Source organism: Rhinolophus sinicus, linkage group LG07, assembly GCF_036562045.2.
Source record: "Rhinolophus sinicus isolate RSC01 linkage group LG07, ASM3656204v1, whole genome shotgun sequence".
Lineage (NCBI taxonomy): Eukaryota > Metazoa > Chordata > Mammalia > Chiroptera > Rhinolophidae > Rhinolophus > Rhinolophus sinicus.
Window position 1 is genome coordinate 120321187 of NC_133757.1, and position 19112 is coordinate 120340298.

The 19112-nt window shown below is 35.5% G+C and overlaps 1 protein-coding gene across 1 annotated transcript in view; it reads right to left on the reverse strand.

The window, feature by feature from the left end:
• INTU (inturned planar cell polarity protein) overlaps positions 1 to 19112 on the reverse strand; it is a 52520-nt gene that overhangs the window by 18036 nt on the left and 15372 nt on the right. The window contains exons 3-7 of the mRNA XM_019749039.2: positions 16732 to 16817; positions 11300 to 11503; positions 6898 to 7016; positions 4299 to 4388; positions 2120 to 2197 (exon numbers count right to left, since the gene is read on the reverse strand). Coding sequence (XP_019604598.2) covers positions 2120 to 2197; positions 4299 to 4388; positions 6898 to 7016; positions 11300 to 11503; positions 16732 to 16817 — 577 coding nt within the window. The remainder of the gene's footprint in view (positions 1 to 2119; positions 2198 to 4298; positions 4389 to 6897; positions 7017 to 11299; positions 11504 to 16731; positions 16818 to 19112) is intronic.

Here is a 19112-nt window from a genome sequence, read left to right on the forward strand (position 1 = left end):
TGAGGAGGTTACTGTAGTAGTGAGAGATGGTGGCTAGACAGGGTCATAGTGGAGATGGAAGGAAATGGATGGATTTGTGATTAGGACTTGCTGGCGGGTTGGCGGGGAATGAAGGAACTGTTACAGCTTTAATTTGATCACAACAGTACACTTTGTTAATGTATAATCAGTTTTCTGTGGCTCACTGGGCCTTTATATCTTTCATAATCAGAAGACAATTATTAAGAAATTATTGCAAAGTGACTATTAACAACTTCTTAGATCCATACTGCTTCTTGGTTTTAAGAACTCAAAGGATTTTCAAATTTATTGCTTAGTTTGTCTTTCAAATTCACACTTGAACAAGCACAAACTACTTAAATTGCTGCCAAGTTGGAGATACTTCTAAATCAATGGAACCTAAATTTCAAAATGAAATTCAGAGAAATTAAGAATCCCCCTGCTGGGCTGGCCCAGTGGCTCAGGCAGTTAGAGCTCCATGCTCCTAACTCCAAAGGCTGCCGGTTCGATTCCCACATGGGCCAGTGGGTTCTCAACCACAAGGTTGCCAGTTCAATTCCTCCAGTCCCGCAAGGGATGGTGGGCTCCGCCCCCTGCAACTAAGATTGAACGCAGCTGAGCTCCCAAATGGCTCAGTTGGTTGGAGTGCGTCCTCTCAACCACAAGGTTGCAGGTTCGACTTCCACAAGGGATGGTGGGCTGTGCCCCCGCAACTAGCAACTGCAACTGGACCTGAAGCTGAGCTGTGCCCTCCACAACTAAGACTGAAAGGACAACAACTTGAAGCTGAAAGGCACTCTCCACAACTAAGATTGAAAGGACAACAACTTGACTTGGAAAATAAAAGTCCTGGAAGTACACACTAAAAAAAAAAGAAAAAAAAAGAAAAATGAATCCCCCTGCCCCCAACCTCCTCCACTGGATTTGGCAGAACAACTCCAATTTACTGTCTTGATATATAGAATTCATTGCAGGAATTTATTCTTTGATTATCTCTGGTTTTTATGAAAAAAAAAACCTTCAATTACAGCAAAACATATTATTAGTAAGGTTTGCTCATCTAGTATAAATTTAAGGTAAAGTTTATAACCACATCCTTAACTCTTCATCAATTAAACATTTAGTCATTAGCAAAAGGTAAAAGCACTATTTGTGGCTGCCCAGCCTTTTGTAGTTCGCACATTTGGAAAATGCTAATAAGTAATTAATGGGGTTTGAGGGGAATGTGTCTCCTCAGCAGCTTTTGGAGGAGAATACTGCATACTAGACAATTTTCCCACATGGCACAGTCACAGAAAATTCCTTAAGGCTGCTTTGAGAATGGTGACAATAAAGATCCACATAGAGAAACAGAGAGCCAATATCACTATGGCTTGGAAAAACCTATAAACTATCTTTGGGTTTATATATTGGTATACATTTAAGGCTTTGAAAACAAAGGTATTATTTTAGCTCTCTGAAGTACTGGGACTTCAGAAATCCTACAAAAATCCCACAAAGAGAAAAATCTATTTTCCACCCATAATTTTACGTGTTCAAATGTGGAACAGTTACCTCAAATTTTCTCCTTCAGGTCACATTATATTGTAAGGTTAAAAAAGCAAGAAGCAGAAAAATATGAATAATATAAATCCACATATGTAAAAAAAGAGTATGCATATTCATATTATGTAGAAAATACATGGCAGGATACACATAAAACTAAATAGTCAATACCTTTTCTACTGTATCTTTTATTTATTTAAGAGTGCATACTTTTTTACTTAATAAAATTTTTTAAGAAGTATTACATTTTAGGACAGTTAATCTGACAATTGTCTTATAATCGGAGAAAAATACACACAAAAATAAAAATCTTCTGTCTTTTCTGTATGTTATAAAAAAGTGCTTTTATATTTTCCCCTACATCACTATTTCACTAAAGTAACATATGAGACCAAAAAAAAAAAAAGGATCAAATGAAAAGCTGCCTATAGCTGTAAAATAAAAGCAGTCATCAAGGATGAGAAATAAGAAGGAAAAAAAAATTAATTTGCCAACCAAGGAATAGTATTAAGTGCAAAAGGTGATTTAGAATCATACACTTAAAACTTGAGAATCAGTTCAAAGAAGTACTTACCTATCTAAAGAACCATACATAAATTTTAAGGTCTGGGCAACATCTTCTATCATATTCCTTAACTGAGGAAGAGGCACTCTAAGAAAGGCAAAAATACATTTGTTTATTTATGACACAATCAAATTATACATGTCTAACAGAAGCAGAGTAGCTTTATAGCTTCCACTCAGTTCCTTAGCTGGGCCTTCTTATCCCCTCACTAAGTGTTCTACCTTTATCTTGCTACTGTATTTTCTGTTTCTTTTCTTTTGCCTTTTGGGCTACAACAAAAGTCAAAAGACAAATGTTTTACCCTGCCAAAAGTATCTTATTGTGAATGTTGTACACTTGCAAAACAACCTAGCTTTTCATAATCCAACCCATTGGTGTAGGGCAGGCTCCTAGCAGGATTCATACTTTGTCCCGTGCTGCTTTTAGTATCCACAAGGGGTCCTGGAACCAGTCCCCCATGGATAGCAAGAGACAACTGTAGGTCCTTTTTAGACAGAAAAACACACGTTAGCTGGTTCAAGAGAGCCATCGTCTAGTCTACATAACATCCCGCCATGTTAAAAATTTTGAATCCTGTATTTATGATGATGTCTCTGTTGAATATTAAAGTTACCTTCAAAACATAATCATTTTGACATTTTTCACTGTAGCCTTCTTTGGGGTTCCTGTTTGTGGTGTTAAAACATGTCCACAAATAGTACAATGTTCTTGTTCTCAAGAAATGGAGATGCCCTGCCCCACTCAATGCCCTGCCCTTGAGTGGGGGTTAACTTGGCAACTCACTGTAACAAATAGTACATGGGGGAAGAGAAATGACAGTGCATCTGTTCTAAGGCTAAGTCATAAAAGGTCTTGCAGCTTCCCTCTTTCTTTGTTTTGGATTTTGCTTTGGGGTAAACCTGTTGACATGTTGTAAGGATACTCCAGCAACTCTATGGAGAGGTCCATGTGGCAAGGAACTGATGCCTCCTGACAATCGCCATGTGTGTAAGCCATCTTGTTAAGCAGGCATACAAAATTAATATGCTGTTATATACTGAAAGCAATCTGTTAACAAAGTCATTAGTAACAGAAAACAGTCACATTCGTGTTCAGATTCACTGGGTAATGCATTTTTTGGGTCAGCCTTTTTCTTGGAAAGCTTAAAGCGGCACCAAAAGAAAATCTGTCCTACTGGTATTTTCTAAAGTTGTGTCAGTCACATATGACAGTACTTGATGTTTGATAACTATTTGGTAGACAATGTATGATGGTTCAATGGACCAGAAGGGAAAACGAAATTACTTTTTAAAGTAGGCAAGAGTCTAAATTACAAGTTTGAAAAGTCATTGAACAGGGACATAGACTAGTCTGTCAGTAGTTAAATCTATCTCCTTGGGGCTGTTCAGATTCCTAACCCCGCCGCCAGTTTTTCATATCCTACAACATTAGGGAAGCAAAGAATTCAGACAGACTCTCCTTCAATTTCCAGTTCTGCCTCTTGCTGATTTTTATATAACTGGCAAGTTATATAACCTTCTCTTCGTTTTACTTTCCTCATTTATAAAATGGGGCCAGTCATTGTTAAATCCATTTTGAGCTGACTTTGAAGATTAAGTGAGATTAACAAATGTAAAGTACCTAATGCAGCCCCTGGGTTCATGGTCAGCTCAATTATCAATGTCAACCCTGCTCTTACCTCCAACTATTAAGATATATTTCAAAATATATCAAGTTCAGAAGGAAACCATGATAATAAAAGACATACTATTAGAGAAGTCACTTTAGAGTTAAATATTCATTATTTTGTCAAAGGTACTCAACATGAGAGCAAAGCACCTTTCTGCTGAACCTTAATTTCCCTACATTTCCAACAGTAAAAAACTGCAAGCATGCAAAAGTTTGAGCAGAGGACCAGCTCATCTCTGTCACCTTGGTATTGGCCACATCTCAGAGGAAAGTGACTGGCAGCCCGCACCTTTTACTGATTAGCCCAGCTCGGCCTTCCCGGCCCCTCTCTGCCCTATTCATACTGAATAAACATACATAGTGCATTCACACTAGTGCAACACACAGGTGAAATAGAAGTTTAAATTATAAAACTATTTATGGAATTTGCCTTTGATGAAAATGTCATAATTTTAACAAAACAGACTTTGTTAACAGTATTTGAGAGATAATTTTAAGGTAAACAAAAATCTCAACTTACTCTTCAGCAGGCAGGCCAATTAACAACAACTTGTCAGATTCTTTCCAGTATGCCACATTAATTTTTTTCCCATTTAAAAGAAGGGACGAGCTAAGAAAAAAATAAAGTTAGAATATCTTTAAATGTCATAAAATTATAAACAGTCATTCATAAAAGATTACATATGGTATGATTTAAGAATTACATGCTTAATAAGCAAATTTCTTGGCATATACCTAACTGTCACACAGAAGACAAGGAATTGTATGACAACAAAAACATGTTCTGAAATATTTAACAAAAAACCTCTAAGTCAAACAAAAGTAGATCCATTACAGCAAAAAAAAAAAAAAAAAAAGACATTCTTTTGCAAACATTGACTATGTACAGTTTTTTTTCAAAAAAATCACAGTGTGTTAATTTAACAAATCTTTTCTAATTGCCTACTTATGAACATGATTTACTAAAAGAGATTACAAAAAAAGGAAAACATGGTCCCAGCTCACAAGATGATAATTCAGTATGGGACACAGATGCATAAATAAGTAACCAATATATAAATCAGATTTAAATGTGTTCTAAAGGAAACTTTTGGAGTGATGGCCATATATATCACTATGGTGATGGTTTCAGCATCTATACCTACATCAAAACTGATAAAATAGTATATTTTACATATGTGCAGTTTATTATAATTCAATTATATTTCAATGAAGTTGGAAAACAAATGTGTTCTAAAAGGAGATACAATCATGAACTATGGAAACAGAATATAATGATTCCTTCTTGTAGTATGGGTAGGTGGATGGAAGAAGAAAAAAAATATATATATATATATATTTAGGTTTTCTTTCTTTAAATGAAAATACATACACCGGTCTTTACCTGTTGAGTCCCTAGGATATAGTATACCTTCTCTACTGAGTAGGTAAGTGTGTGGGATTTGAAATAAGAATTGCTAAATAGATTTTTTTTTTCCAAAAAGGATATTACTTTTGGCTTAAAAAGTTTAAAAATGCATATCCTTTTGGACAGATATTAAATTCTTTTATAGTCAGACATTAATATCACTGTAGTTTTAAAACACTGTATGCTGTTTTAAAAGACACACATGTTGCTAAAGAATCCCTGATAATAATAATTATTTTCATATTTGTTTCACAAAAAAGGTTTTCTACCTATATTTAAAAGAAAACCCAAATGGAGAAATTAAATCAAATTTTCTTTCTAATAAGATTAGAAAGGAGGCCTGCACCTTGAAAACATTATGTTAAGTGAGAAAATCAGTCACAAATAACCACATATTACGATTCCATTGATATGAAATATCCAGCATAGGAAAATCTGCATAGACAGAAAGTGGATTAGTGGCTGTCTAGAGCTTGGGGTGGGGTAGGTGGGCTGATTGCTAAAGGGTGTGTGGTTTCTTTTTGAGATGATCAAAATGTTCTAAAATTGATTCTGGTGATGGTTGCACATATCTGACAATATACAAAAACCACTAAATTCTACGATATATGGACTATATCCCAGTAAGGCTGTTCAAAAAAATATAGGAAAGCTTGCAGCATACTTTTATGAATGCCAATGTATACACTAAATGGAGCCTCAGTTACTAGTGTCCTGAAAATGGACTGATATTTTCTATATGCACTAAGTCCCAGAATTAAACATGACTTTTATTTAGAAAAACAAGGAAATTTTTTCTTCCTGTTATTTTGCAGATCCTACTTATGTTAAAACCATAGAGGTGTCATTTTACCAGAAGATGGGAAAACGAAAGTTAAAGCCTATATAATACAACTTGACATTTTATCAATATTATGGGGGCTCTTAAAATTTGATAAACTTTTCTGTAAAGTCAAAAATTGTTGATATATTAAGGAAGAAAATGGTTTATAATCCATAGATTTACTTTATGGAAAAAAAAAAACCTCAAAAATAAAACTTAAAAGCTTTGAGCCCCCTCTTCCCATAAGTTAACTATGGCTTTTCAAAGTCAGGGCTGGGTAAGTTGATGTGGAATGGGATATTTTGCTATATAACTCACTGTATGATGTATTTTATTTTTCAAAATATTATATGACACTAGTCTTGCTTATCTATTACTATATAATACTGCATTCTAAATACTACACCCAAAGCGTATTCTGTATTTTTCTATCATTGTTGTAAGAACAGAACATTTTCAAACTATATGAAAAAAAACCAAGTGTTCAGTCATTCTTATCAACAACAAAGGTATTGCTTACCAAGTTAATAATCAAGATACAAGCATGAAAAAGCCAAGACTCATCATACTACCATGCTTAAGAGATGCCACTTTCGTGAATAAATTCTACAGTATAGGTCATTAGTCCAACTTTGTGATTTAAAGTTTGCCAAGACACTGAGTCGACAGCTATATTGAGAACCTACACCTTATATATAACTGGTAGAAATAACTTAGGTGAGAAACAGAGTATCTGCAGATATCTGTCTGCTATGTATGTAGATAGCTGCATTATAGATACAAACATATTTGTATAATAGATATTTGTATGAGCATTCTGCTTGTCAGAACCAAGGTGAAGAACTTGAAAGAAAACAGAATTAAAGATAAGGAAAAATCAATTATTACCTAGTAACTTGTGTCCCAGTTACATTTTCCAACATGTCACAGAGGGTGAGAAATATCCCTCTCACACTTTTAAGTTTCTGAGATGCATCGGATACTGGATAATGATAAAGAATTTCCTGCTGTTAAATGAAAACAAACAGAAATGATCATACTCCCCAAATTTTTCAACCATCATGTTTGTCACAGGAAGTTCAGACTTTGTAGTAATAAAAGAAAAAAAATGAATCCTTTCAGCTTCAGTGGGAGTTGTATTCAAACATAAAGAGAGAAGGAGATCTGGAATTTTAACACATTACCTAGCATTTAAAAATACTACATTTGAAAATAAGTTACAGACCATCAAAATTGGTCATGATACCAAAATATATACTGAGTAGGACACTAATTAGTTGGAATAATTTCAGACGTTTTAAACTTTAATCTCCTTTACAATAAATTCTAATACTAATATTTTATTATAATTCATTATACAGATATTTTTATCCCCTGTATTTACATATATACACAGACACCATATGTAACTTTTAGGAGTCTTTAAATTTAATTACTTTTATACCGACTTTTATAAGATAATCTTCATCATCTTTAGTGAAATTGTTAAATATTTAAATCCAAGACAAATCTCAAATTAAACTTCCAAAGTGAGAATAGAACACTACATTAAAGTAGTGCAGACAGGAAGAAAGAAGTATTATGATATTATAAAATCTTATCTGACTTAAATTTGAAAATGTTTGCCCACCACAAATTAATCTGAATTAAAACTGTAAAAGAGAACACATTTTAATTTTTGGAAAATACTAGCTCTACTATATAATTCACAAAATGCTAAATATTTTTCTATTTTCAAGAAGAGCATGGGCCCATGAAACACAGTTTTTACAAAATAAAATAACAAATTTCAAAATCAGTATGTGCATCATGCTAGAACTTTTACACAAATGGATGAATCATTCTATACCTCACTTTTTTACTGTTACATAAAGTAACGTGCTATTTTTCTTACCAAGCATATGATAAGCAGGCAAAATAAAATTTTGGAGAATTCAGAATAGCTTCCACTTACGGTATTTAATGACAATATCCATAAATATTAATATAACCACTACTGAAAGCCCAAGCTCCTAAAATGTCATCAGATCTTTTCCTTGGTTCACTCTATTAAGCGTGTTCTACTCCTTGCTATGGTCTCTCTTTACAAGAAATAATTATGTGATATGGTGTCCACGTCTTGGCAATTTTTACATTAGGACAAATATAAATAATGATAAACTGGACACATCTGGTTTTTATACTTATTAAGCACATTCAATATATGCAAATTGTATGGAATATGTTGGCCAAATACATGCTGCCTAACAACTCAAATTTTCTTGCAATATTTCTAGTGTATAAACAGTTTAGAAATTAAGTCAGACATCAGTCAAGATCTTCTCTGCTGACTTAATACATTTAAAACTTGGCTAGTAAATAAACTTATTGTATTTCACCAAATAACAACTATCCCTTGAAAAAATAATCATATTCTCTTTGATTCGTTTTATGAAGTTTCCAAATCTTGTAACTTAAAGAAGACAAGCTTTTCTTAAATATGCAATTCACATGAAAACAAAACAACCCTATGACATTTTAGTGTAAAATAAGTCAAACCAGTAAAAAGGGTCAGTTGAGAAAACCTCTTCCAACTGCTACGATGACCAGCCCAGAAAGCCTCCCTATTAGAGAGCTGGCAAGCTGGACAGTACCTAGCCAATTTAATTAGCTGTACTTTTAAGCACTTATTAGCAGCATGCATTTGCAGCAGCTTCCACTCTATTCAATAAGAATAAAAAGCCTCCCTTGATTACAGTGTTGATACAGGGCTGTCAACAGACAGAAATCTGTTCATTTGAGAAACATCTCCACACTTTCCCATGGAAAGAAAGGCAAGGATGACAAAAGGCCAAAGCAGTAGCCTACTCTAAGACAATCTAGAGAGATTCAGGGTGCTGCCATCCTAGAAATTTATTGTGTGTTTTATATAATAAATGATTAAAAGTTCTCATTTGTTTTAAAGATATAAAGGACTAATAATACACGCAAGAAATTAGAACTGTTAACTCCAGAATTGTATGTATTTTTCAGAACATAGAAAATTATAAAAATATGTATAAATAAAACCTTTCTTTTCCATTTCAGTTATTGACTAAATTTTGATATATGAAGAGACATAAGGAAATACACCCCTTGGATAAAACAGCTTTGGCACTGAGACTATAGGCTGCAAGGATTTCAAAAGCAAAGAAATGTAAATTAGGTAAAACCTCTTTGAGCTCACTTCTGCTTGAAGCATTATGGTGAACTAGATATTTGAGAGACCCTTGTACTGTAAAACAACTAGATACCCGGTTGAACTGCTGGATATGTAAGAAGTAGAGAGGTTTCCAAGGACATCCTCTCCATACTCTTCCAACTCCCTTCCCCACCAGTGCAAAGCAAGCTGGGCCTCAGCTGGGCATGGTGAGTGGGGGACAGGAAGCAGAGGCAGGGTTGTGCTGAGGGCTGATGCCTACATACACCTATGTTCAATCAGGACACTGAGCATTGGGCTAGTGGCTTGGTAAGTGAGCTAAGCTTAGGACCATCGTGTTAAACCCAGAACCCTGAGTAAGGCTGAAGTGTCCTAGGTCAGTGTCAGAAGAAGTAAATTCTCTCTGGAGGATAGCATTCCCACTTTGGAACCGGACTCCCAAAATGAAGCACTAAGTTCAGTCAGTGATCCTCAAGGACATAAGAAAGCAAGCCACCACAGGTCAGCGTCCCCTCAGGACTTAGAGACAGTGGGATGGGCAGATACAGAATAGAGAAGAGCTCTGTATGAAATGCTTAGAGAAATAAAGTACAGAATCACTAAGACAAGCAAGCAACAAGAAACTACCAGGAAAAGCATAGCAGGTCGGAATGGAGATTAGTTAAAAACTTTTCAGGAACTTTTAAAGATAAAGCTACGACTACTTAAACAGAAAGCACAGTGGAGAAGTTAAACAACAGTTTGGGCAGAGCAGAAGCAAGAAACATAACAAATTAAAGATTCCTTACATAGGAACGACTGACAGTAGACTTCTTAACAGCAATTATGGAAGTCAGAAGACAAAAGAATACTATCTTCAAACAGAATAGAGACCATAACTTTCTACCTAGTTGGCATAAGCTATATCATGTGTGTACTTCATCTTCTTCCTGGCCACATAGGAAGACTACAATTCTTACTTCCTTGTATCAAGAAACACCATATAACTAGTTCTAGGCACTGGAACATGGGTAGCAGAGATGTCAGTACTTTTAAGCCAGGCTTCTGAAAAGTGCCATAGGATTCAACATGCTTTCGCTCTTCTCTCATTGGCCCAACTAGGGGCAAAAGATGCAACAGAGGACTCTGCAGCTCTTGGGAATAATGGAACCACTAGCTGAAGGGCTCAACTCACTGAGCCACACCAGGAACATTTACATTGAAATGAGAAATAAACTTCTATTATGTTGAGCCACTGAGATATTAGGGTTGTTTGTTATAGTGATTGGTCTATTTTGACTAATGCAATGGAGATCATAAAGCTACCTTTCAAGGAGTGAAAAACACATCATCAGATAAATAACAATAAAAAGAAGTTATCACCAACAGGCTTTCACTGAAAAGAAATGCCTAAAATACATGTTTTAGGAAGAAGAAAAATAAGTAAGGACAGTCTAAGACATAAGAAAGAATGAGTCAAGAAAATGGTAAGCATACATGTAAATTTAAGAAGGTTCAACTGTATGACATATGTATAAAACATGCATTTTATAATATACAATTTATACATTTTATAATGTATGAAATATAATTATTATTAGTAGTAATAATAGCATAATTATGCCAAATTTGTAGAATTAAAAAAATGATAGCACTAAAATATTGATGACAATAGCATGTAAGTGAAGAGGGGAATGATGGCAGTTTAGGTGTCCTAAAGGCCTTGAATTATTTTAAAAAGGGTTAAGATAGCATTTAACTTTAGAATCTGTTAAGACAAATATCATGATAATATTTTAAGAGTAATCACAGAAAAAAAACAGAAATAGAGTACACAGCAAGAATAGTAATGATACAAGCAACCAAAAAGGTAAAAAATAAATAAAATAAAAAATCACAGAAAAATCAGTACAAATAGAAACTTTTAAAGAAGACAGAAGAAACTCAAGTATTTCACTAATCTCCACAAATGGACTCATTGAACTTGTCAATTAGAAGAGACGTACCAAAACTATAAAGACATAGAATGACTGAGAGAAGTACTTACTCTTCACCTGGGAGACTATAATCTTTACTTGGGAGATTATAAGAGGTCCCTACTTTTTGCCTTTGTCCTTCTGGGAAGACACTCACCTCCTCCTTTGACGTCTCTGAATCCAGCTCTAGCGTGAGATACATAACGACATGAGGAGTGTTTAGGACATTCTGCTCGGTATCTTCACCCTCTTCTCCCCATAGAAGTTTGACTAAATCTCCTGTGTTTGACTGTGCCTTCTTCTGTCTTGGTTGAGTCGTTTCCTTTTTCACAGAATATGCATTTTCAAATGTCAGTTTCACCTTTAAAAATGAAAACAATGTATTGATGTTTCAACAAGGGAGAGTCAGCTACAGCTTTCAGGAAGGAGGCTCTGCGTGCACACCCATTCAGGTGCGTACTGTATGGTCAGACATCATTCGATGTGTGGGCTCCTCGATGGCAGGGACTGTGTATTCTATTTACATTTGTGTCTGGCTCCTAGCCCAGTGTCTGGTGCACATTATTATAAATATCTAGTGAGGAAGAATGTATAATTCTCTGTACAAAAATGCATTTATTTAAACTTAATCATTGTATTCTAAGTATTGACAGCAAAAACAAGAAATGCCACGGAAAAACAAAAATTAGTATGATCTGATAGTGTAATAAAGAGTAACACTACATTGTGAGCACTGATAGCACTGACTCATCTGGGGAAAGTGAAAGGAAGAGATTCAGGATGAAAAGTGACCTCATATAACCAGAGTTATGCTCCTCTCAAGTGACGTGATACTCAAACATTCTTCTCTTAGACATTCTTTGTGGTCCTTTAAAATAAAGGTGAAGGAGAGTTAAAAACGATCAACATGCCGGATCTTGGACAATGGCCCTAAGATTATCAGTTTTATCAAGATCGTTTTTGTTTCATGGCCTGATATCAAACCAGATTGGTAAGAGTCCAGAATGTGGCCATTTTCCATCTGACTCCTCAATTACCTTTCCTAGAAAAAGGAGATACGTGTCTAGATGTCAGCTGGCCAAAGATAACTCGCTCATTTCAAAGCACCAGCATGATTCTTGACTAAAAGAAGTTTTCACTTAATATAGTTAATTTTGTGTAACAAGGACATCATCATAAACTATACAGGCATAAAGTATTCCTAATGTTTAAAATCTTATCAGAATTTATATGAGTAAAACATGACGTTCTAACTGATTTTAAATTAAAAATCACAAAATTTTTAGTTTAAACTTTAATGTGCAATGACTCTTAAAATTAGATTAAATTTTAAAAGTAAAAAAATAAAAGAATCAAGAGCCTGGCCAATATATGTATATTAAATAATCATGGTGTATAATTTAAAAAATCACATTGTACAACCTGAATATATAAAATTTTTATTTGTCAATCATACCTCAGTAAAGCTGGGGAATAAAGAAGGCTGGTCAATATTTAAAATCAGATAAAATTGTTTGTATGCAGTCAGCTGCATTTGGGGGGAAATATTTAAAAATTATTATCAAGACAGTAATAACCCCTATTTTTAGAAATTTATTACAAGAGGTACCCTTTTCAAGGCCAACTTTAATTATATGATAAACACTAACACATTAGTAATTCTTTAAAAATTAGCTTTATATATTTATACATTTTTATTGAAAATATTAAACATATTATTTTTAAAAATTTATTCATAATCCCACCAGCCCATCCTACTGTTCTTTGTATTATAATGTGCAATAAATCTCTGATGAATAAAACCTTCCAAAAGAAAAATACCTAGCTATCTTCTCTTTGTTGGCAAGGAGTGACTATTTATGATGTGTTCAATTTTGCTTATCTATAGCTATCTGTGGTATTTGCTTATCTGTAGCTATCTGGGGCACCAAGTTATCTTTGTCTACCTAAAGTTAATTAAGTGAACATCTTTTCTAAAACAATTCTCAGAGTTGATTTTATTAAGAAGTAGAAAAGACACATAAGGTCTAAATTCAGTTACAGTGGTACCTCGGTTTCCGAACGTCTCTGCTGACAAACATTTCGGTTTATGAACGCCATAAATTTTATGGATCTATGGTATCATTAGATAGTAAAATTCACGCTAAATTTGCAGTTTTAGGGCATGATTTTAAAGTTCTGGAACGGATTAATCCACTTTGCATTACTTTCTATGGGGAAACCATGTCTTGGTTTTCAAACACTTCAGAACTTGAAAGTTCTTCCGGAACAGATTACGTTCGAAAACCAAGGTATCACTGTAATTGTGATAAACTAGGTTACAATTAGCAGCAATCTATACAGAGAATAGGAGAGAAATCCCTTATGAAACTTTTCTGAGGCCTGATGATCATGTTTCTTTACAAAACATTTAATATCATTCCAAATGGAAAAGATCAACCTTAATAAATTTTTTTATGTTTCCTTGATATTGAAAAATGGGCCTTTGGTATTAGAATACTGTATTAAAAAAGGCTGAGTATAAAATTAGTATATTGGGGGGGTGAAATATTAAGCAAATTAAACAAGAATATAAAAAATTCGAGCTCATACGTGGGAACAATCAAGAGTTATCTGATGAAAATTAATATATGGTTAAGGTGAGGCAGAGTTGAAGAGACACTGTTTTAGAAATAATCTTAGAAGGATGTGAAAAAGTATTTGTTTGATGGGTGGTTTTGTCCCAAACAAGCAACATGTATTACATGGACCGAAAGACTGTTCTGTGGGCGGCATCTGCTCTGGTGGGTAATGCTCAATATATGCATACAGAAATATAAACATAAGCATAAATATATGAAATCCTTGAACAAGGATCTGATGCAGTGAACAAGGCTTGGTGGTCAGGATGTTCTTTCAGTATCTGAGAATGAGGATTTAGTAGTATCCAAAAGAAAACATGTGGGAGCCTTTGAGGTGGTGTTCCTTGAAAATGTGAGAAGTCTAGAATTTGGGGAAATTCTGAACGTGGACTTTGTGACAGGATAGATGGGAGCCTTGAAGGCTGTCCTGGCACTGGGCCTGGGGAAGGAATGGAGCGGAGGGAGGGGGAGACACAAGATGAGTGACATCCTAGGGAGGCAGGTGTCACAAAGACAGGCTGGGTCTGCTGGAGCGTCTGTGAGAGGGGGCAGACCAGTGTGACCCTAGAGGAAGATGGGTCCTTAGAGAAACAAGCATGACTCAAAACAGGGAAGTTGTCCTTTCCAGCTGTGATTCTCATGGATGGAAAGAGAGGTCAAAAGATAGGGTGTGACTCACCAGAGCTCACAAAAGGAAATGAGTTGGTAGATTTAAAATAAAAAGTCACCAATTTTACTTAGATGGCAACAGCAACCTAAAATAGAAGACTGGTTTGCTATGCTTCGTGAAAAGCAACAAACTTGAAAACTAACTTGAATGCTATCCTTGGCAAACAACAGTGCTTTTTCTGTGGTGCATGGACACTTTTCCCCTTAACCATGACAAAAACTCAAACCAATACACACACTACAGAACCATCCATTAAAATTCTTTAGGGAACTATTTTAGCCGCCATTCTTTCAATTTAAGTAAAGTTGGCTTCATAATTCAAAGATAATTACACTTTAGCAAGACATTTTTAAAAAGCTTACAATGTCAGGAAATCTAGTTGTCCTGATAAAATAATAAAGGGTGAGACAGATAACCAAATTAAGAGTTAAGTAGTATTTTTTAAAAGGGTTTGATATATGTAAATATTAAAGATATTATGTGTTTTATAGGGAAAAAGTTATTAAGAAACATCTAATATGAGATAGTTTATATGAAGCTCTTATGAAAAGGGTTTCCTGTTGTTCCTCCATGGACATTAACCTGTGATGAGTTTCATCATTCCTCATCTCCTATCTCCCTCAACACGATTTCTCATTTGTGCAATCTGTCCATCATTTCTTTCCTCCTTCCCGCCCAGTTCCCTCAGGTCTTAGGACGTGCTCTCTTCCAAACTCTTGTTGCTTTCATTACCCCTCTCTACTTCTATCTTCAACCCATCCCATTTAACAAGCAATGCCTCCAGCTTCTGCCAAACAAACAAACAAACAAATCCTCTCCCTCCCCATTAGCTACCATGCCATCCTCTCCACATACGGGAGTGGGGAGGCTGTCAGAATCTGAAGCAGCTCCAGACCAGACCATCTCACCTGGTTTGCTGTGTCTCTCACATCTTCGCTGCTCTCTGCTGTCTGATCCTTTCTCCCTGGGGGGGCAGATGCTTTGAATAGTCCTTCGTCAAAATTCTAAAGGGATTGAGTCTACTTGGCTCAGCAAATTCTCTCTCCTTGATCCTCTTCTCTTTGGGGTAGCCTCACTGCATTACTCAAGACAAATCCTGGAGGGCATCTAGGACTCCTCTTTCACCCGCAGGAAAAACTGTCCTCTTCACTTCCCACATATCACACATCTAATCGACTCCTCGTCCATATCCACAGCCAACGCCTTACCTCAGGCCTTTATCACCTCTTCTGGACTACTCTAAAGCTGACCACCTGGTTTCCCAACCCCCAGTCCCATTCAGAGTGCTACATTCCTAAAATGCAAATCTACTAAACTTCCTGCATTTTCACTTTACATTTCCAAAGACAGTTAAATTTATAGAGAGAGAGAGAGAGTGTGTGTGTGTGTGTGTGTGTGTGTGTGTGTGTGTGTGTTAAGAAAAGACAGTGAGCATAGGGAAATCTTATTTCTTCAAAAACAAGGAATTTTATCATGGGACCTACTATTTCAGAATCTCAAGTAGATGCAGATAAGATTCTGACTTATCAGGGTTTCTGTTCATGCTGACTCATCCAAAAACTGCTTCATGGCCTTACTGCCTGACAGAGTCTCCAACCTCTCTCAAGTATATCGTCCTCTCTACCCCTCAGAAGAGAGGACGCTAATTCCTGCTGCTAGCAAGAACAAAACATCCATAAATAGGAGGTATAGCACTTTCAAAATACATCTAATTACCTAAAAGTGTCATCTCTAATACAACATGTCAATGCTTAGAGTATCACAATAACTTATTTTGAAAGAGGTTTATTTTTACCTACAAGGAATGGAAAATAAGTAGCTCAACGAAAGCTCAGCAGTAAGGCTAAATTAGATAACAGAAAAATCAAGACAAGAGTATAAGTAGCTTTAATAATAAAACCACATACACAAAATAACTTCACAGCAATAAGGATTTTAATAAGCCAGAGAATAGAAAGTTCCATGACTGTTTAAAATGACTTTCTAGAAAGTGGATTTTCATCAGCACATATGGTAGTTAATAATGGCAATCTGGTCACTCCATATGTACTTATTATTGTTCTTGTTCCTGCTTTACTTAGGATGAGTTTTATTTGTAGATACTTCTCTCTGTTTTTTGAACAATCTCCAAAAACTAAAAATGTTAACAAGATCAAAAATGTTTTAAATATCTTAAGTGTGTACATATAACTCACCCATTGTACACGATAATTTCCAGAATCTTAAAATAAGAAAATAGTCCAAGATGCCCCTATTTTATGTAATTCACCATAAAACCCAGACAATGAGTGTCCATACCTGCATAGGTCCAGGAATGCAAGACAGAACTCTCTCTATGTTCTCAGAGGTCACGTCAACATCATTCACAGCAACAAGGACATCACCTGAACACAGAATAACAACAACAGACAGTTGTGCGAATAACCAAAACCAAAAAGACCTAGAATCGGAATCTTAAAAAGCATCTATTCTGGCTCTTCAAAGAATAGTGGAAAATGTGGTACAGGCATTCAGAGACTTGTCCAAGGTTACAAAGCTCATTAGTGGCAGAGCTAATCTCCCACTCCACTTCTTTTTTAAACTATAATACAGCCTAACATTGCACCATAACCAAATACAACCTATGAATATTTAAAGAGATGAATATCGTAGTGTTTGATACGACTGGGAGAATTACGTAAACCCAAAGGAGAAATGGAAAATTTGTAGCATAAACGAAGTATTACACGTAACAAAATTGAATCTAACCACTTAAGAAAAAATTCAGCTGAAATTTTAATTAAATGCATGTGGCCCCTCATAAACAATATGATGAGATATTCACTGTTACTGATCTGTGTCTACAGGCAGCTCTTTGTTTCAAAGTTCCCACCATATCAAAATCCTTAGTAGGTTTTGGTAAAAATCTCCTTTGCCATGGCTTTTCTTTAAATGTGTATGTTGATCAAATTTGGTGGCTTTAATAAAATAAAGATCAGTGTTAAAGTGGAAATTTACTCTCACACCATTATTAAAGGTAATATCAAAACACCAGTGAGCTACATATTAATAGTAATATATACATACCAAGGTTATTTTCTTTTCTTATCCCTAAATAAATCATTAGGAAATTGATCAATTCATACTCATGCATTAATACGTCCAACAAATATTTATTGTACACCTACTGTGCGCCAGGCACTGTTCTAGGCATTGCAGGTAGAGAATTAAACAAAACAGACAAAAATCCTTACCTACTTGGAACTTAACACTCTTTGGAGAAGATGGATAATAAATAAGTATATAGATAATATAGTGTCAGCACATAATTCTCTGTCCGTCTCGTGTTTTTGTACCTCTTGCCGAGCCAAGGCACTGAAAGTCTATTCTGGGTTATCTTTTCAAGGATGTTTGTATAGCGAACCATCTTGGATGAGGGGCAGTGTCTCCCTCCAGAGCCAAGGTCAAGTTTCTTTAATAAACAGTATAATAAGGATAGTGCCTCCACCAGTCTCTTATTATTAATTGTTTTTCTAAAAGATTATGTTCCCCAGGGTCCAAGTTCCTCACCCTTTCATGCAGCTCACTACAGGTATGTGTTTAGGTGTCACCTGGCCTTCTTCATGTCGTCTGGTGGGAATGAGGGTTGGGGAACAGGCGAAAATGCTCTTGCTTTAGCTATTGCTATTTCTCCCTCGCCCCTCTGCCTTCCTTCCCTGTCCTCCTTGACATTCTGCACGGGGGAGGTGCTAAGTGAAGAGTGAGCAGGAAGAATGTGTCAGGGACCCTCCTTCCTTCAGGCTTTCAAGCACCTGCACTAGGTGTAGACTAGGTTCAAGTGATGCTCTTCAGGTGAGCGTTCTGCAGGAACGGGCACTGAATCATCAGACTGTCAGGCAACCATTGCAGCACTTTGAGTGACCTGGTAACTTTTCTAAAAAGTAAGAACTTGCCAACTAAAATAAACTTCCAACTTCAGTTCAACCTGCGGAGAAAAAAGCAACATAACCCCCATTTTTTAAAATAGGAGATTAAACAAGTGTACTATATCAAATTATTTATAGCTGTAGTGATTTTAAAAAAAAGGAACGATGAACACAGTATTGGAATATAGATGCAAAACAATTCTATCCATGGGTTAGGTTGTCAGTAGATGATCAGGACACCTAAATAGTGACACCATTTAAAACTTGCTCCTTTAAATTAAAACTCCACTGGATACTGTCCCAAATGACACCTTTTCTCGAAACCATAACAAATACAGTTGAGTGTTATAGGGAGTATCACCTGAAAGCATCACGTCTAATAAACCCCTAAAAGCAGGAAACACTTATATAGTAAAAGACATGAAAATAAATTTTAGAGTGAGTGTAGTATTCATATTTTTAAATGTTTAGTAGAAAATGTTCTTTTTTTTTTTGAAATAAAAGTGTTATATCTACTTTGCATTCTCTCAGATACTTGTTTTCCTCTGAGCACCTCCGTGAGGTGGCTCAGACTGCAGACTTCCTGGACTTCACATCACTGCACTGGGCAGCCTGCACTCTAGGAAAGTTCTTTTTCCACAAATACATGGGAGTCATTAGTATGCACTGTCTCATCTCAAAAGCTGAAAGAAAATGAACTGCATGAACTGGTTTGAATCGTTAAATAAAAAATGGTCTGAGGATTATTGACAGGTAAAAATAAGAGGAAAATGT